This window comes from Brugia malayi (genome assembly GCF_000002995.4).
Source record: "Brugia malayi strain FR3 genome assembly, contig: Bm_v4_Chr1_scaffold_001, whole genome shotgun sequence".
Lineage (NCBI taxonomy): Eukaryota > Metazoa > Nematoda > Chromadorea > Rhabditida > Onchocercidae > Brugia > Brugia malayi.
Genome location: NW_025062475.1, coordinates 8,953,674 through 8,974,032, shown reverse-complemented (window position 1 = coordinate 8,974,032; position 20,359 = coordinate 8,953,674). Strand labels below are relative to the sequence as shown.

Here is a 20,359-nt window from a genome sequence, read left to right as displayed (position 1 = left end):
AGATTTTTTACAATTAAAAATTAAAAACAGATTTTATACAATTTTAATAATGGGAAACTCAGTGTGGCAAAAAAATTGTTATAAACAGATTAATTTGTGGTGTTATCATTTGGGGTTTGTGTGCTCTTTTGTATTCAAGGAATAGATAATGTTGAATGATTTTAGCTTTTTGATTGTGAAATACAGGAACTATACAGGATGGCTTCGGCTTCGCGATCCAACTTCTTCGAGACTAATGGCGAATTGTGAGGAGCTGGGTGTTTTACATTCAGAAGTGAACAGAAATCTGATAGAAGCAGATGTGGATGCAGAGTTTCTTAAAACTTGTTGGGCACCTGTAGGCTTCAGATTGGGTAATAGGCATTGTGCTGCTAAATTTCTTATCAAGGTAGTTTTTGATTTTAATTTTATTAACGATATACTTCTTTACTCATTCATGGCGAGTATTGATTCCTACTTTTATCATCAGCAGTTCGGGAGATAGAGATGCCTCGATATCTATTATATTTTCCAATACAAAAGAATACGTAACTTATTTAACCACTTACTTATTTAATTTAATTATTTGCTTAGGTTCTAATGGTTCAATACCATGAAATTAATAGGTAATAAATGTGAAAGAAGAATTTTAGTGGGACTTATGCTTGTGAGATTCAGGAAAAGTTTGATGCAGTTTGAACGAACTAGGTGTAGTCTGTGCAACAAACAAGTTTTTATAGTTTTAGGAACAAAAAACTAGTTTGAAATGAATTATTCTTTTTCACTGCTTAGTTTTTTAAGATGAAATAATTGTCTTGATTTGTCATTTAAGGCCGGACGGTTGCACACAATATTAACTGATTACGAGTGCATATTCTACGAAATTGCTGATTTCATGAAGAAATTTTCGTCGCTGAATGCCAGATTAGGTGGCTCAGAACAGGCTTTGTTCGAAAAAGTTCGCAGTATGTTCGTGTCGTTGACAACAAAGATGTCAAATGAAAATAAGAATGATGAAACACTGGAATTTGATCTTGAAGTTGTTGCTGGGAAACGAACTCTGAAGTGGCATTTTTTCGGACAACATTTGGGTTCGATGAATTATGTAACTTTTGCTTTTTTGTAAGATATATGTTAGATCTCCCAGTGCTATTTTTTGGTCTCTATAGCAAATGAGAAATTTTGAAAAATCTTTATTAATCAAACCTCTTTCACCATAAGATTGGATTATGGGATTCCAATTACACTGAATAGATATTTTTGTAGCCAAATGACTTTAAAAAACCGCTTATTCGGAAGATCTTATCATCTAAATATTAAAGAAAAGACTTTTCTGACATCTCAACTTATCTTTACATTTACATTTACACTCCAAATTTCAGGTTTTTTCACACATAACTCGACCGCTACTAAATATTTTATCCATTATTGTTGATGAATGTGATTTGAGTTCAGTTGAGGGTTGGTTCTAATTTATTCTCACTGCTTTTTTTTTCCAACTTCACTTTTAAAGGCAGGTTTCATAAAAGTAAGGGAGATTTATTTAGCTCCTGTATCTGGCAGCAGCTTCGGTGATCTCTTTGGGAAACCTGTTGTGCAAAGACTGTATGAAACGATTGCTGCGGAAGATCTGGTGTTGAAAAACATTGGCAGTATTTATAGTAATGATAGAAGTGAAAAAAGTGTAAACACTGGCATTGATGGCTGTAGCGATATTGACAAAAATAATGTTTATTTCCTTCCTTCAACACCACCTCCCACTTCGGCTTATGAGGCAGTGAGTGATGTAAATCAGGACGAATTTACGGAAATCCAAACAATACGTGAATCACCTCAAAAAAAGCCAAAATTGAGATTTTGAATTAGAAATTTGCTGGTCGAATTTAGGTAAAATATTTTGCCATTTCTGTTATGTCCCTATTTATTAACTATATTTGTAATACAAAGATCGATATAAAAATCCTTCAGAGTAAATTTATACGAAATCTATGACCGTGCCCCATTATTTATTAGTTTGTCGTCATTTATGTTGCGAATTTATTAAGTTGTGACTTCCATCTGTAGACTTCACAAGTTGTAAACAATATTGCTTCTATTTCCACTGTATGGTGGCTTAAAAATGAAATGTTAGACTCAGATCTGGTTCTAGTATTTGCGGTATTTCAATAATTAATATTTATAACAGTTTTATGGGCATATATAATTCGAATTATTTCATATAACTGACTGCAATTTCCAGGGAATATTTAGTTTAAAATGCACACAAAATAAGCGATAAGAACTGATAAAGTCCGAGAATTCGTTTGATGCGAAAGTAATCAGATAAAGGATCTGCTCGACTAATGTCTTATACGATCATTTCGAGTTGCTTTGCATAAAAAATAGTTTGCACGGCGATCCTTTTAGTATCTAACCGTGGCTCCACATGCTAAAATCACGTGCATTGTAGAGTTGTCCAAGCTTTGCAAAATACACAAAAATAAGATACAACTTACGACTTGTGCGTGATCAAATACGTACGTAATACTGCTACCACATATACTGCTTCTCCAGCCACGCTATAATGAAATCTCCAGAAGTTGTTAGAGATTAAATATTCTAGGAAGTAGCGAAGAAATTTCTTTAATGAATAATAATCAGAAAGAATATGAGCAATGTCGAGAATATATCCTCTACTATATCCTCAAATAAAAGTGTTTTCTGTTATGTTTATTTAGGTTGGATATTGAATATAGTGATTATAAATTGGACAGACATTTTAATGATTGTAATAAGTTTACAATGTAATAAGTGTTTGATTTATACTAAAACACAACAGACAATGGTATTTGTGTTATTGGTTGACGGCCAGTTATTATTGTCTGATCATCAAATGAGGCTGATAAGGTCATTTTTTTTTAAGACGGGAGAATTCTATATTTGAATGATATTTATAAAAAGATCCAATCTTAGAGTAAACTTGTGATTATAAAGAAAATGTATCGTACTTGTTGGTGACAAGAGAATCTCCGTATTCAATGTTACATTATATTTACAACTGACGTATTTCAGAAATTGTTTTGCCCGCTTTGCAGACCTATTAAGATGTGTTCCTATTTTTCTCATTAATACATTTTATTAAATATGTAATAAAGTGACTCACTTCTCATTCACTCAAGTCTAAGGGAGACTTGTTCACAGGTTTAAAGGGGTAGAATTTCCCGACACATTTGACCGTCATGAGGTTCTCTCTATTTCGTTATACGGAATATGACTTATGTATTTCATTACTTATTTCACAGAATATGATGGGAAGTTTTTCACAATTTTGAAAAATTGTTTCAAATCAATATTTGTAAGCGTAGATAGAGTTAATTAATAAAAGTATTTATATATTTTCTGTAATGCTGAAGCTTCTCGAATAATGAAATTTCAAGCACAGTTGTCGGAAAAAAAAAAAAAAAACCTTTTCGGCAAAAGATATCACTTCATTGACATCATTAAACAAAAGTAATCGTGCAGCATCTCGTTGCGATATTTTTATAAATGAGTGCTCCATACATACAGCTATTTCATCCCTATAATTGCTTCTATTTGGTTAAGTTTTTGAATTCTTTCGAGTAAGAGGAAAACTCACCGTACTGTGTCCATTGATATACGTATAAATAATGCGTAGTAGGGGCTGGGAATATTCTTTTCCGTTAGCACTATCTGCAATGATTTAGGACTAAGTTTTCGAAAATTAACTGGAATAGTCGAAAGAAAGGTCAAACATAGTAGGATAATGGAGTTCCATTTAGCAAACTCATCATAACTATGGTCACTGTTTTAATCTTCCTCATTCTGGTTTACTCACAAAGATCATTAAAGAAAATGGATACCTTATGATAAGCACCTTCAGTAAGCGATTGCTCCAATTTCATAGGTATCTTAATATACGGATTCTTTTGCTGGATCTCTTGATCAATCTGCTCCAATAACTGCAACATTTCATTTGAAGTTAATCTATTATAGAAACAGATCAACCTGCTGAATATGTAGTTCAATTTCCACAAAATTTTCGTGATGAAGTTTTTGTAATTTTCAGAGGATACATGTTATTGAAAAATTATCACAATTTTTCTTATTTCTTTCAGCCACTAATATCAAAATACCATGTGGAATTCAATGTGTTGATTGGTAGCCAAAAGGAACATAAGATCTAAGCCGATCATCAACCATTTATTTGGCCACTCTTCGTTTGAACTAAAATTTAAATATCCAATCGATATTGAAATAATAAAGCAATAACCCAGCTAGTTTTTAACAGATCTTTGTATTTACCCATAAGAATTGTAAAAATTGATGAGAACAGTGATGGCTTCACGGAATGAGTCGAGATCAGACCTGAGTACTGCACACAGTGCATCTATCTCGAAAACATCTCCTGCAATCCAATTTGAGAAAAAAATGAAAGATTAAACTGAAAGGTTATGAAACGTTTTTAGGCCTAAATCTGAGAGGTGGATTTGCATTTCACCAATTTTAGTGGTGCCAAAGTAAGACTTACGATGAATCATAAGTAAATCATTATGGGTAAGACCACGTAAAGCGTTCCTGTTGTTCATTAATTCCTGAAAAACAATTAACGACATCTTGCGAAGCTCACCGAGTTTTGAGTAGTACCTGTGTGATCTAACTGTAGCTACTGATGTGTGAAGTTGTTAACGAACAAGTTTTAATAACTATCACTAAGCTAGGTATAATAGATTGACTTATTTCAGGTAGCGAGTATTATAATGCGAGGATGATTGTAGGATAAACTACAACACTTCCTATGGTCGAGTCGCTCATGTTAGCTTTTGAATAAGTGTTTGTGGAAGATATAATATACGAATACACCTTTATCCGTTTTAGTCTGACTCCAATAGCTCCTAGATTTTTCGGTTCCTTATTCCACTCTGCCATCAGCTTCCTGCATTCAACTTCCATCTATGTAGACATTATCATTTATCACTTGTGATAATTTTTTAATTTGCTATATTCGAGAGAATATCCCTCGCTTTAAAGTACCATTTTCTTTCACTATCACACTGTGCAAAACATCATACTTCAGCACTCTTCAGCACCATTTCCAGTTGAGAAAGGTCTCGTCTCGATTCTTGTCGCCATTCGTCCAACAGTCGCTGATGTACAATATCCAATCCCGCCATATAATTCTCGATCTTGATCTCAATCTAAGGATGAGGTTAAATGATAATCCAAGAATATAATCATGTCCCTTATTTTCCATCTTTAACGTTATCTTTGCTTTCATTCAATTTTTTACCAATATTTGGGGAGATAGCCAGAAGAGCTTTCACAATCTCTGCAAGTAACAGATATCAAAATTCCATAATTCAAATTCCAAAAAATGAAAATTTTGAAGATTCTATAACAACGTATCGATGGAAAATGTGCAAATGAACTGGCGCAGGATGACAATACAAAGAAAGTGATGATTGGAGGGAGTGAGTGGAAGCTTATAAACATCGATTGGTAAACAAGTAAACAAGAGTTAAGAACGCTACGCAATGTTGTCTTCTCAGTGTCGCGGCACTACCCACCTCTTTCTCCAAAAAACATCTATTATAACTCTACGGCATCTGCATCGTCTATGCACTGACATTGACACTCCGAATCAGTCGATGTGTTTGTGACATTTATGTGTTTTCAAAGCAGAAGAGTGGAAAAGTGAATGAATAAAAACGAGCTGGTAAGAGAGGGTATTGGATAGATTAAGGTTACTGCTAAGGTTTGCTGTGCTGTTCGGCTCCATTCATTTCATTTCACTTGGGACTAGGCTATCACTTGGTCGCAGCAGCCGACACTTTCCAGGTTCTTGGGCATACCACTCTTATGTGCTGTCTTCTCCACTGTGCTTTTATTGCACATTCTGCTCTCCAATGAAAGTAAAGTGAAATTAATAGTAGAAATAGACTTTGTCATCTAAATGTTCACGATGGCATTTGAAATGATGATAAGCTGGAAGAGTAGACGTAAAAATCACCCATTTTAACCTTTGCCTTCATTTTATGACTTTGTGAAATAGTTTCAAGAGCCTACAAATATCAATCATTCTATACTAAATGCCATCTCAGTAGTCATTCATTACCTGAGAATAATATTATCCGCTTTCATTGATCATTTTGTGGCTTACTAGGGTTCACTATTTTGTGTATTGCTTTCCTTCAATGAACTGATTAACAACTGTAAAGAGTGAAGGATCACTTCTCTTTTGAACTATTCTCCACAAACGAATTGATATTGTTGCTTCTGGGATGCTTCTGGCAAAGGCTCAATTCACATTCAATCTGAAACAAGTAATAAGGCTTCATCCCTCAAATTATAAAAGCTGAAACATAAGAAAACTTAATCTATTCTCACTTGAAAATAGCATTAAACTCGAATTTTGAAAATTTTCTTTCTTTTAATTATCCCATTATCGCTCTTTCTCACTGCTGGTAATTGTGGTCGGGAGAAGTAGGGAAGGTTTTAATTAATAATGTAAGGATGGATGTTTTTACTGAATGAAAGGAGCACTTCTCATTAATCTTCATTGTCCTTGTTTGTTCGGTTCTGTTGTCGAATAACCATGCGTACAAAGACTTCAGTGATTACACAACATGGCTAAAGTCTTTAAAATAAATTTCCAATCTGTCAAAGTTATTTTTGAGACTTTAAATACATTTAATAAAAGATGGCAAATCGATAATCATTGAAGAGATGACAGTCTTTAACAGTCTACTCAATTCTTTTACTCCCTTATGAAAAGTCAATCCTGTCAACATCAATGTTAATATCAGTCAAGTACTATCAATATCAGTTTAAAGTTTGTTCTAACCTCTAGTTTGGCAGCATATTTCATTCTAGCTTTTTCGTTATATTTTGCGGACGTGAAAATGAATTTTCACTTAATTTAATCCTGCATTTCACGCTTCATTCATTTGCATTGAGGACATTAAGTTTAATTATTTCAAATTTGTTTGGGACATGGTTAGTAGATAGTGGTGCATTACAATTATTGATTATCGATATTAACAGAATTTGATAAAAAATTTCATTTCCCATAATTATTGCTAGTCTATCTTTGTCTAGTTATGGAGGTGTAAGCTTTTCCTCATAATTTTCTTCTCTTCATCATCAATTCCTGAATGTTCTTTCTCATTTTTCAGTTTTGTTTCCCACCAACCATAGGTTTTTTTTGATTTCTACTATTACAGTGTGTGTATATCATACTAAGGGAATAATACCTGTAAGCATTGTACCAGAAATTTTCCATGTAACTTTGAAAATTTCTGCTAATATTTGGACCTTATTTTTGCTATTTTTGCTTACGTTATTATAGTAGAAAATGAATGTCAATGCGACTTTTTCAAGATTTCAAGACTGAGTAATATTTCAGATAACATGATTGGTCTTTTAAGAATTCTCGGACAAACTGTCAACGACCTGTGGCATAAAATTGCCTGAATTTTCTGCAACGAATATGTCATTCACACTTTGTGCACAACCGCTAAAAGGTGTCATTTTAATCAAACTGCCCCACATTTCTTGGAGTGATTCACTAAAATTTTTACTCATTTTATAAGGAATACGAAATCGACCGGAACTAGCAAATATGTATGATAGTATGCGCCGTCCTTTTTAGGTAGATGTACATGGAACTTTTTAGGTAGATGTACTTGGAAATTAGATCAACTTCGGCTTCTTAGCGATCCTCGACCGATCTTTTTTAACTCCTTTTTGGGCTTTTCAAGTTCAATCTTTGGAATTTTTGAATGAAGGTAATTGTCGATCTAATCGATATGATGTCATGATGATCATACTCTCTTTGTCATGTATCTTATATAACCTGAAATTTTCATTAAGTAAAAATCAAAGGTTTTACATCTTTTTATTCTAATTAAATTATTTGTTCACAGTAATCAGTCTATTACTGACCCAACCTTAAATCTTAAGGATTTAATAATTCTAAAATTTGCAGTGCCGAAATTAGAGTTACCGGAAAAAAGAACAGCCAGTATCGGCATTGATATCTCAAAATGCATGGCAGAAATACAATGTTTTGATCAAGATGTGGAAGAAGCAACTGCACAAGTATTGACAAAATTCATTCCGGTATGTAAATCGATGTGATCTCGAAATGATGCGCATACTAAAATATTCAAATGTAGCAGACTGGTTTCACATAAATATGTTCTATTTTTCTATAGTTTGGGAAGTTGCGAAGTTCACGCATTTCTTTCTTATGTCGCTGATTACATATTTTTAAAATTAGATAATTTATCGAAAGCATCTGAACTATCGGAAGTCATTTATTGCTTGCTTTTCTCATAGATAGCAAAGGAAACTGGAAATTATCAAAAGAGCATTCTCATATGTAACGGTTTCATGAAAAATCCAATGAGTGATAAAAAGGAAGTACACGAAAACAGCGAAACGCATCCAGTGATAAAGCAAAGTACACATATATTGCATATCGAATTGTTTTTATTTGACATCAAATTCATACATCTCAAAAGGAAAATAAAATCCAATTTATAATTCACAAACATAAATTTGCATTTGTTCATTTTGGTACACATCAGAGAAAATCCAGGGCACTTTCTAGAACTCATCAAAATTTAAGTAAAACAAGTAGATCAGGCTGTTATTTCTAAAAACTACTTCGATTCTGTTTATGATTAATTGCAATTATCCTGACTGTTTGGAAAAAAGATTACTCTAAATTATTTCAATACTAAAATTACTTTAACAAAAAAATCTTTTAAATTTTAATTAGCGTTCTTTTTTCTGATCCTATGCTGTTATCTATCGATAGGTTTGTTATAGCGGAAATAAAATGGATAGTTACAACTGCTCCTTGTTTTTCAAGAGCTCGAAAATAGTTAGAATTTCTCCCATTTTTTAAAATGATGCGAGGTTAATTTGTGACTTCATTTTTTCTTATTATAATCAAAAAACAAGTCAGCAGGTCAGAAAAAGATAGATGGAGTATAACAGTATGTCGTGTAAAGCTTTCAGCGAGTAATAATCAATAATGACTGGGACCAGCAACTAATGAGTATATGATTTTAAGGGATGCAAAGTAAGTTATATGTAATTAGACATGCCTGTGTCTTTTTAAATGATATATTTAATAAATCTGTCAGTGATATTTTATCCTTTATATAATTTTGATTGATTCTTGCTTCCATGTGACTCTTTTGCAAAACTCTACAAGCTCAACTTGAGGAACACCTTATGCGATTAAGGTAACAATAGTGGATATTAAGACATGTTATATTCCTAAGATTCGAATAGGTCGGAAAACTTCCGTCATTTAGTGTTCTCTAGAATTTAGATCTCTAGAATCTAGAAAAGCTGTGTCTAAATTAGAATATGTGAAAGGATGAAATGAAAAAGTGCATGATTTAATGTTCACTTATGGCATTTCACATCGTAGTGATTTTTGATCACATTTCAATAGTTTTAGAAATCTGAACTCAGTGAAATTGGAAGTCTGATTAATGAAATCTGTGCACACCGTATAACTGTGGCTATTGAAAAACGAGATGATATGTGGCGTCAACATGAAACTGCTCAAATATCCTTTTTGCAAAACGAGAACTCTCAAATGTTAACTGGATTACACGCCGAAATTGAAAGACTTCATCACCATTTGAGAGGTAATGGCAAATTATACCCAAAGTAATTTGAAACATTAAAAAATTGATTTCAAATAGTAAGTTTTCAAAGGTTCTGATGCAGAACTTTGTAACTCGATAATTTCTTACTCTTTAATTGGTGATATTGCTATCTTTAGATAGCTATAAACCAGCTCGATGACGAATAAAACTCATCTTGGATAAGTGGGTTTTATAACTGAAAGCTGAACTGTTTGTAAAATGCTGTGATTTCCTTATTTTATCCTAGCAGTGTCACAGTATCATTCAGCTGAATTTTAACAAAAATATCCATGAAGCAGGATTTATTATCCACCTCAGTTTATTATACTACTACTGAACAAATTCTCCTATTCCTCAATTTTAATTCTAACATTTCAGTACTCAGCTAAATGGTTTTGCCTCTTTTTTATCCATTATAGATCTCTACCGTAGACTTTATGTGAAAAAGTCGTTCGATAGCAACACGACACTCGAAAATGAAAATGAGCTGCTTCGAAAAAGGCAGTTTTTTCTTCTCACATACTGAAAGATAAGCCATCTGAAAATTTTTAAATTTCAAGCGCATTATCTTATGAGGATGTTGCGTGAATGTGGCCAGCAAAACATTCGCAATTCTATGTAGAAGAACTAAATGCTTGAAATTTCGAATGGAAGAAACATTTTTCACTTAACTTCAATGATAATCGATCGATTTTTAGAAACACAAGTACCTGTTCAATAGAATCTTAGGTTTTTAATATTTTTATTTAGCTTCTTCTTTTCTTGCTGTCTCCGATCATCAATTGAAAAAAGTAAAAAGAATTGCAAATATTCTTTAGAATTAAATGTCTTATTTGTTAAACCTAAACTTACTGTTGCATCTGGATAATTATTAATTTTTAAGGTCCAAACAAATAAAATCAAGCCTTGCTTAAATATTTAAATCATTTTTTGTTTAGAATTCAAAAAAAAAAAAAATCCTCCCTTTGCTTAGAATTCATTTACAAGATTTATTTTGAAACATAGTTATTCATTTGACACGATCGGATAAAGACTACAGGTTGCAAAAAGCAGAGCAGAATACGAATAAGCTGAATCAAGAGTTACAGAAATGCGAGAAAAAATCGAGAGATTTAGAGCAAAAAACTAATGAAACGATCAGAATGCTGAAAAATCAACTTGCCTATCAGGTAAAGTATTAATTTCATTGTTTAATTGCCCATCCTAATGACTATCATGTTTTCAGCATTCATCAGTACTAGTATTATGAAAAGTAATAAAGGTGTTGTTAAGAAATAGTATCTTAGCATGAAATCTTATCATGACGGTTATCTTAATACCAATCAACATTTTCTCGTTGTTAGAAAGGCTCCTCACATCTCCGTTAATGTATAGAAATTTTAATAATAATAAAATAAAATAAAAAAAAAAAGAAAATAATTTAAAATCTAGATCGTGTCAAAATTATGTTTATAACGGTCTCTGACTTGAAAACTACTTGATTAATCTGAATCGTTATCTTCATTACTTAGACGTAGTCCATAAATCTATCGGAAACGTTTGTCTAGCATTTCCTTTGTCTTTTCCGGACGAAGTTGTTAAAAAACAGTAACAGATTAAATTTCTAGTTAGAGTATAACTTTGCATATCGGACAATTTTACAAAAATTTATTTGACATGTGCGTACATTTTGGTTATTGAACTACAAAAAGTATGCTGAAGAAACACATAAATGAAATGTTCAGAGTAACAGAATTCGTCAGCTAACTGATGAACTCAGTGAGAGGACAGCACAAATAACTAAACTGATGGCTCAGGTAGGTAAATGATGCTTCATTTTTCATATGTTCGCTAAGAGTAGCAAAGTGCAATCCATTATAGAAATAATTTTAGAGTTCTTTAAATTCACTCTGCAATCTTTTCAATGGAATCAAATCAAAAAGCTTAACAGGGTTCTCGTAATTCAAAAAAAAAGTCGATCTTGACTCTCTGACTTCTGGTATTCCTTAGGACCGTATTTCATATTGTCTAAAATGGAGACTACTTTTTTCTGCTTTCTTGCTTTTCTTTTTCTGTCTTTCAATTAAAATTACTTTAAAAACCAACACATTTATAAATTAACGGTTTTAAGCTCCCATTTGAGAGAGTAGCTGAGATAACTGGTAATGAGATTCCTACTCGAATCCATTTCTATTCACAACCAACCATTCCCTGGTATCCTGCTCCGGCATCATTTTTTGGCAAAAAAGACAATAATTCTTCGCATGCGAGCTTAATCCGTAACATTTCGATAACTTATCCAGGAGGACGACCAAATGTTGTCGCACGAAAGTACAATTATACGCCTTCAACGTAAGTCTATGCCTTTTTCAATTTTGTATGAATATTTTGCAGAGTCTTAATTTTTAGTACTTCCGTGACGTTACAGTCCATCATGTAATGAAGTGCAATAATCGTCAATGTATTTGAGAGTTCATACTTGTGAATTAATGAAATATTGCTGGTAATTTGTTTAGTTATTCGCTTTGCATTGATGGATATCTTAAAATTAAATTTATTTGCAGGCCACGTTCACATCATCTACCATCGTTATACTCGAAACCACGCAGTGCACCATCGTTGGCACATAGTATCGAGAAGCCGACACGACTACAGATGCTGGAATTACATGATCGAATGTCATTTACCCGTTCGTTATATGAAATTCGAAATTCTTTTATTGCGAACAGTACCACATACAAAAATTCTAAAGCTTCGATTTCAGTACATGAGTCAATGCAAAATACGATATAATAACGCCGATTGAGATCTTTTTAAGCACAACATGAAACTGTACAGTATCGTCCATTATTTTATGCTTACTTTTTTATTCAAAATTGCTATAAAACCTTGTGAACCATAAATTACTATAATTCATTTTATATGTCAACAAAAAAAAAAGGTATTAAACTAAATTGAGGAATTAGACTCAACATCTCAACTGTTATTTATTGCCAAACACAATGCTGAAAATTGCTTCAATTAATTTATTCATCAGAAGTGAAAATCTTATTCAGGATCTGCTTTCGAGATTTACATTAATAAAAAATTTATAAATGTCATGTGTTGAACCAGGGCCGGAAAATAACAACGACAGACAGTATAATATTAGGTCCTTTCAAGATCTAAAAATCTTTGTGACATAAGTGGAAAATACAAAAAAATTGTTGAGGAGGTCTACATCAGAAATTTTCAGAGAGAAGTAGCATTTTCCGTTATTCATTATCACTCTGGATTTATTTCATAAAAATCGAGTTCGACGATCACAACACAACTTCATTCCGTTGCTATCTTTTTCTTTCTAACATCCATTGATCATTTTCAGATGGAAACATTTGTTTCAAAATAGACCACATTCTCTAATTGCTTCTCTAGTGGAAGCGGATCAACATTGCTATCTCGAGCAATTCTCGAGCAAAACGTTGACTAATTTGTAGCCTTTACTAAACTTATAAGCTGAGCTATATTATGGAAAGACAAAGTCCGGCATTTCCCTATCAACTTTCTGAAGTTTTATTTTGAAATTTCAAACGATAAAGCTATCCTGAAATCAAGTTAAACAATTGTTTCGAATACTGTTTAAATTTGAGCCATGACTTTATCACACACTACCATAGCATCACACAATTTCGGAAGAGTGCGACATAGATAATAAAAGCGATGTCGTTCAAAACGAAACACATATACTCCTAATGACATTAAACCCTGAACCGCTATACTTCACTAGCAGTGCTTAGATACACTCACAGATAGCATCCTAATTCAAACAATTTCTTATCCACCTGTTCCTAAACTTCCTCTGCATCTTACTTCATTTCATTGTCAACGTCACAAATTAACGGCAAGAAGTAGATAATGACACAATCATGTAGTTAGATCGCCCATGCACCAAATAATGAATGAAGCGACATTTAGGAACTATTAACTTTAAAATGTAGTGCAAAATTCTCTTAGACTAAAAGTTTTCAAATCAAAGTACACAACTTCGGTATCTTTTTAATTCCGTCATCAAAGATTGGTCGCACTCGTTTTCATAGTGATATAATAGAAATTATACATCTCGCTCTTCTAATAAAAGCATAGGATTTTTTTCTTCGATGACTAAATTATAATAAATTGATCGTGTAGAAATGTACCAATTAATAATATAACAAATGTATCCGTATAATTCAAAAATAATTATACATTGTTTTATTAACACAGTGACGAAATGTATACAGGAAAATAGCATGACATCTACTAAATCATACTTTATTTTATGCGGCGATATATTTAATTAAAACGAAAAAGCACCAAACAACTTTTCGGTTATTCGATCAACTTTCAGCAAATTGTTCGTTTTAATTAAGTATAAACTAGTCTATAGACAATTATCTCAAAATATATCTGCTTGGAATTCACTATCCATAAAGAGACAAGAAAGAAATGACTCTCAAAGTACGTGTCAAAGAAACTGTCATATTTGGTTGTGAACCATAATACAGTCTAGATTAAGCATATATTGTTGAAGAGGTAAAAAAAAAAGTACGAGTACATAAATAGTGGCAGACATATTTTTGAGATATATATATATAACAACATGTATTGATTCAAATAAAGCAACATATAAATCCACTTAGCAAGTACAAATATTAAGAATGTATTTTCCCATTTTAAAGTTTAAAAACTAGAAAATTTAAATTTGCACCAAGGGCATTACAGAATTTTCATGGAAATCTTGCTGTGAACTGACTACTGCATTGAGCCATTGCCTCCTCAGAGTCGCCTCACGAAATGCGACACAATAACCCATGTATTTTGATTTGTACTTGAAATTATTATCTTTTGGTAATATAAATGTGAGAGTATGTGGATAAGGCGGCTTACGACTGCTCTCATGTCCAATGTACCACAGTATATCGTCCGTATGCCATTCACTTATTTTTTTCAAGCCCTGAAAAAACTGAAACTATGCATCATTTGTTACATTCAGAATTATCAGTATGTCAACCTTACTTCTCGGCTTTTGGTTCAGAACTGAATTAGTTGGTGAAGTACCTCTTAATCAATAAGAAAGTAGAGTAATTAAATGAAAAACAAATGAGGGAATAAATAAAAACATAGAAATGAGACAATATCAATGCTATGGCAAATCTTTACACGGTGCAAACTGCAAAGTATCATTAACTGGATTTCAAACCGAAATTATTACGTTACTTAAAAAACACAGAACTGATTTCTATCACCACCAAAATTACCATTATCATGGTAACCAAACTGAAGACTGGAATAATCCTGAAAATTGTTAACTAGCCAAACAAAACAATATTTATTCTCACGTTAAACTCGCGACATATTGGAATTTAACATGGTTTCGTAGTTTACTGTACCTTATTGTAGTACGCAACTAATCCACCCTCTAATTTCAGATGACCAACACTGAACGATTTTGTCCCTTGCTCCGCAATCCGCACATCATCAGCAAATGGATATGAAAGCTGGAGAGAAAAAATTATTGTTTATTTATATACTATAAAATCTAAGTATTTGTTACCAAATTAGAAAAAAAAAATCTTAAAAAGATTTGAATTGTTGTTTTTCTAAGCTAGTAATTGTAAATTTTCATTTTTATTACATTTTTATCATAATTATTTTTTAACAACACGTATATTCTATAATTATTATTTTTTTCCCTCACTTTTCAAAACAAAACAGTTTATCTATAGAAACTCTAATGCATCAAATTAATTTTGATCTCATCCTTATACATCGCTTGACCCAATGTCGCACCAATTTCATTTACTTATTTAAACATGTACCTAAATGAATATGGAATAGGATCAATGTCGTACCAATAAGTTCATTTATTTATGTAAACATATACCAAGACTTTAGTACCACCACCTCAATTGCATGTGCAAGAATACACAAAAAAAACTGGACAAAAAAAAAATTAACCCTAAATGAATATGGAATAGGATCTCTCTTAAATAGGAGAAAGCATTCAGCAGGTTCCCAGTCAAGCCATCTGCCAGTAACCATTGAGCTCATTTTCTCAGGCGGATTCACGCGTCTTTCAAGTTGACCACATTTTATTTCCTAAAAGAATATTTTAATTAACTGAATCTATCCAAAACCTTACTGAATAAAACGAGTGGCTTTCGTCCGATGATTCATAATAAATAGTTATCATACCTCAAACAGTACAAAATTGTTTACATCAGCCTCATTACGAACAACTGGCCTATTTCTAGCTGCATCACAGACCTGCAATCGCCATCAATGTAAAAACTTAAATCATAACAAAGATTCAGCTATATAGTTAATAATTTAATAATGATAATCAAAATGCTCACTTGTTCCGCATTCGAAGATGACTGCACATTGAATGTATGATTATCTTTCTCAAGAATATGTACAGGAACAAGAAAACCATCTGCACGAGCCTGAAGTCCGATACACAAACTTTGGCTTTGTTAAAATTGAAATTTTGGAACAAAAATTGAAAAAATCTTAAAACCTTCGTTTGATTTGATTTCTCTTGCAACATATTTATTTTTGACTTTATAATCATTTCACGCGCTGAAATGCGGAATATAGAAGCATAATAAGTTAAAAGATCCTTGACAAGGTTCACTTGCTGTATCGTGGCAACAAAGTTGTTGTTATCTACTCCATTACCCTAAAAATGGAGTTTAATAATGGAAATCAAAAATGTGATTTAATATATCGCGGGAGGAAATGATGGCAAAGGATGTATAAATGAGAATAAGAAGAATTTCAACATCATGTTGAAACTGATCAAGCAGTGAGATTTATGCCACAGCTTGAGTAGCGATAGACTAAATGTAGATTTTAAATAAAGCATACCAAGCGGTGGGGGCAACAGTCATAAGATAGCCTACACTAAACAGCCACAGAGTCTTTAATGTGAAAGGAAAGATGAAATAATAAAACAAAAAACCTGTTCGACTGAAAATAATGTTGGTCCAAAAACTTTCGCAACATTTTCGACGGTTGCTAAATTTGCATATGCTAGTTCCGTAACATCTTTTAAGTGATCAAGAATACGTCTCAATGTCTGAATGCGTATTCGTGGCAAACCCATCAAAATTTCATGATATTCATCTAATCTAGCTCTATCTGAAAATGAGTTCATAGAAATTATGTTTGCAATGAGGAAACTGTGAACCCGACACCTTTCATGTCAGCAACAGCGAATAGTCGATCCTGAATGTGATAAGGAACAAGTGGAGAATCAAGCTGTCTGAAAAACGATCGGAGTACATCGGCCACTACATTAGTCATATCACCTGAATCAGGCAACAAATGCACATTTACAGGATCTGAAATTACAAATGCATGCTAACGGAAATCATTATTTCTGAATTAAATAAAAAAAACGAAATGAAAAAAATACGAAAATAATGAAGCAAAGAATAACAAAATTCATATATTTAAAATTTCTTAAAAGTAAAAAATTTAAGAAAACTTGCCTTTTCTGAATTCAGCTAGAAGTGAACGAACTTCAACATTAGGACCATTCCGACGATATAAACCGGGTTGTAGAAGACCATATGTGGAAATGAACTTTATACACCTGCAAATTGAAATGTAATTGGTTGTCATAAAAATGTCATAAACAGCAGTAATGTTTTAACTGTTTTGTTGAAAATAAAATTCATCCACTTTTTTTTCTCTAGAAATTAGAATTTACTCCTTAGTAAACCTTAGCATTTAGTACTTTCGATCATAAGCTTACTTATCAACAATAACAGGAACATCATCTGATGTTAACTTCGAGTCCTCCAACCGATAGCCACTACATTCCATCTGATGATTTAGTAAATCAATCCACGTTAAAGTAGCCGAATCATACTCCGCTTGTACAAATAAAGAACTATAAACAAGACTGGAAAATGATTTCCGATTTTTGTTTATAGTTTCTCATATTTTAAAAACGTATTTCGAACTAAAAGAATCTACAAATTAAAAGTGAATGTTTCATAGAAATATTTTAAAGTTTTATATTTTGAAAAAAGACAAACCCTCCTTCTTGTAACAGAAGGAATGGCCCTTTCATTGAACCAACAACCGATGCACACCAATCAACTTTGCTTAGTATACTTTTCATTCCAACAAATTTACGTATATCAAGTTCAAACAATATAGTACAACTATCCAATGCGTAATATAATTTGTGCTGCAATTTCTTCAGTTTACTACGGAAAATTTGAAATTAATTGTATTAATTAAAGATCGGATAGTATTACATAAATACTAATGCAACTTAGGTATATAAAAACCGGATAGTATTACATAAATGCTAATGCAACTTAGTCCGTCCAAACTTGAAACTAACTCCATCGAGGAACATCCAACCGCTTGACCAAGCGCACGCTGTTCCCTGACGTATCCATACACTGCCTCCCGCACTTAGACTCCTTAGACTGTACAGTAACAATTCATTTTTCGGCATGATACACTATAAACTTGCAATGAATGCTTTATTAAAGAATTCGAACTAAGCAACTTTTTATTGAATTAAAAAGCAACCAAAAAACCACTTACTTTTACAATATCCAAAATCCACTTCTCTACTTCGGCAACCATTTTGAGTTTAAGATTTGTCCAATGACTGCACAAAAAATTTTCCCGGATATGTAACTCAACAGAACCATTTACTGGATTTTTCCCAACATACAAAATGTTTTTCAGATAGTAGGGACCAACTACAGGATCGCCATCCTAAAACAAGTAAGCTTTACTGTACACTATTACAGCAGCAGGAATGGTTTTTCTATTAAATGAGATTAGAACTAAAATTCTGAAAAATTTGCCGTGAATATAAAAACACGAGACAAAGTGCACTTATCATTTAACGTTTTGCACGGCAAAATAAATTAACTTTATCAGTTGATTTGATTGTTTTTTCTATAAAGATTGTAACTTGTTACCGTTGTACTTTTAAATCTTTGTTATTTTGATTGCTCTGTCATTAAATCCAATTACTAGATTTATGCAAATATAAATATTAAATAGATTTCGACATATCTGATTACTGATTAATTAGAAGCCTTTGATGTAATCAAAATTCATTACCCTTGTTCATAAATGTGTGGGTTTTTCTTCGCAGTTTTTTTAAAAGTTATATAAACATTTCGAAAATAATATTGTTAGTATGAACAGATTTCAAAAAGTTTTTTGTTCAGTAAAAAATTCAACTTTTCATTTTACATTAGTTTTGTTCTACTTCTCTCCACACTTTTCAGGACGGTTTTGTGTGCTCCTAAAACGATGTGGACCGAACATTATTCTGATTAGCCTTCCAACAGTTTTAATTTATTTGCAAATATGATTTACTTTGATGTATTCTAATTATTTCATCTTCAGAAGTATAACAAAAGAATGAACTGAATTATACTTTAGTGTTAGTAATCCAACCAGCCAGAGCGCCTTCTTCGACAACAATCCATAGTTTTCCATATTCTTTCTTGCAGATGATGACTTCAGCCCATGCCGACAACAGCAATTTATCCTCTAAAATGTCTCGGTCATTCATCTTCTTGTTTTCATTCCAAGAATGTGTAATCAAGGTTGAATTTTTAAGACTGCCAGCATCAGAACATTTGCCGGAAGAATCGAAACTTCTTTCACGTCTGAAACTAACTGGCACATAGATATGAATATATATAACAACAAATATCAAAAGCATTAAAAAGTTACCCACTGTTTGACGAGACATCATCATGGAGTAATTCCACCATGCTCAAATAGGCTTCAAGACCGATATATCCTGAGTTCCACAAACCACACCGTGAAACATTCTCTGAACCGGAGATTACCGAAATATTACTGTGACTTTCATTCACAGCATCAAAAATAGTGCGACCCTTCAACAAATATTTTGATCTTCCAGTACAGAAATTATGTCTTGCTACTAAATTTATATTTATTGAGGAACCTCTCTGCTCCTCTGCTGATCTCATTGCGGAAGTTGCATCCCCGGAAATTACCGAATCCAGCATTTTTGCAATCCTTGCAACGCAACCTTCTGGATCTTTCAAACCCAATATTGATTTATTTTTATTTTTAGAATAATCAGTATCCTGAATGATCAGTGAAGCAGATCTTTTAATATTTGTTTTCACCGTCTTTCGGATAGCGGACAAAGATTTGACACGGCGTAAATTTCTTCTTGATGATAAATTTTGGATCGGCAGATGAGTATGATGCAACCATGAATTTGATATCCTTCTAGTTGCATCATGTAAGGTAATAAAAGAATTTCGAGTAACTGTTGGTTTCAAGGCACGATTTGGTACAAGTGGCTTTCGGTCGGTTAAACTGACCCGTGGTGCGGGAGTTGGCCGGTCTTGAGTCGACACCATATTTCTATCATATCAGAGACTATGCGCACACAATCAAAGCAAAAATATTCGCCAAATCATCAATTCCTGAAGGAAATGGTTCGGTAAAAGAAATTATTACAAACAACAATCGTTACAAAATTCCACAATGGTGGCAATTGGACATTAGCGCTTGAGAACTGCGATTTGTTTCCGAGACGAGAGGCATATTACACTTCATTCCAACAACTGCATTCTTTTCAGTGCTTATAGCTCTTCATGCACGGGTCATTTCAGTGAGGATTGCAGTCCGAATGAAGCTGCGATTTTGAAAAGGACACCAGATATATCTAAGTGTATTTAACA

General features: G+C 32.7%; 4 protein-coding genes across 4 annotated transcripts; 2 read left to right on the top strand and 2 right to left on the bottom strand.

Moving 5' to 3' along the window:
* Nucleotides 1-148: 148 nt before the first annotated feature.
* On the top strand, nucleotides 149-1,840 carry Bm10810 (Uncharacterized protein; the record flags this gene model as incomplete). The annotated part of the gene is made up of 4 exons (XM_001900568.1): nucleotides 149-388; nucleotides 812-1,084; nucleotides 1,362-1,440; nucleotides 1,527-1,840. The coding sequence occupies 4 exons, from the start codon at nucleotides 149-151 to the stop codon at nucleotides 1,838-1,840; spliced, it is 906 nt and encodes a 301-aa protein (XP_001900603.1).
* Nucleotides 1,841-2,326: 486 nt separating this feature from the next.
* On the bottom strand, nucleotides 2,327-5,150 carry Bma-rpn-12.2 (Uncharacterized protein; the record flags this gene model as incomplete). Its single annotated transcript, XM_001900566.2, has 10 exons — nucleotides 2,327-2,407; nucleotides 2,475-2,537; nucleotides 3,425-3,536; nucleotides 3,596-3,669; nucleotides 3,840-3,938; nucleotides 4,113-4,203; nucleotides 4,282-4,384; nucleotides 4,508-4,571; nucleotides 4,840-4,929; nucleotides 5,049-5,150. 10 exons carry the CDS (start codon nucleotides 5,148-5,150, stop codon nucleotides 2,327-2,329), a joined length of 879 nt encoding a protein of 292 aa, XP_001900601.1.
* Nucleotides 5,151-7,465: 2,315 nt separating this feature from the next.
* On the top strand, nucleotides 7,466-12,419 carry Bm4714 (Uncharacterized protein; the record flags this gene model as incomplete). The annotated part of the gene is made up of 8 exons (XM_043077209.1): nucleotides 7,466-7,499; nucleotides 7,964-8,097; nucleotides 9,455-9,647; nucleotides 10,067-10,151; nucleotides 10,687-10,816; nucleotides 11,372-11,443; nucleotides 11,758-11,978; nucleotides 12,191-12,419. 8 exons carry the CDS (start codon nucleotides 7,466-7,468, stop codon nucleotides 12,417-12,419), a joined length of 1,098 nt encoding a protein of 365 aa, XP_042933143.1.
* Nucleotides 12,420-14,340: 1,921 nt separating this feature from the next.
* Bm3548 (Uncharacterized protein) lies at nucleotides 14,341-20,035 on the bottom strand (the record flags this gene model as incomplete). Its single annotated transcript, XM_043077208.1, has 15 exons — nucleotides 14,341-14,598; nucleotides 15,035-15,142; nucleotides 15,603-15,743; nucleotides 15,840-15,911; nucleotides 16,001-16,090; nucleotides 16,165-16,326; nucleotides 16,609-16,787; nucleotides 16,844-16,990; nucleotides 17,168-17,244; nucleotides 17,407-17,544; nucleotides 17,693-17,847; nucleotides 18,007-18,129; nucleotides 18,216-18,392; nucleotides 19,069-19,303; nucleotides 19,371-20,035. The coding sequence occupies 15 exons, from the start codon at nucleotides 20,033-20,035 to the stop codon at nucleotides 14,341-14,343; spliced, it is 2,727 nt and encodes a 908-aa protein (XP_042933142.1).
* Nucleotides 20,036-20,359: the final 324 nt, after the last annotated feature.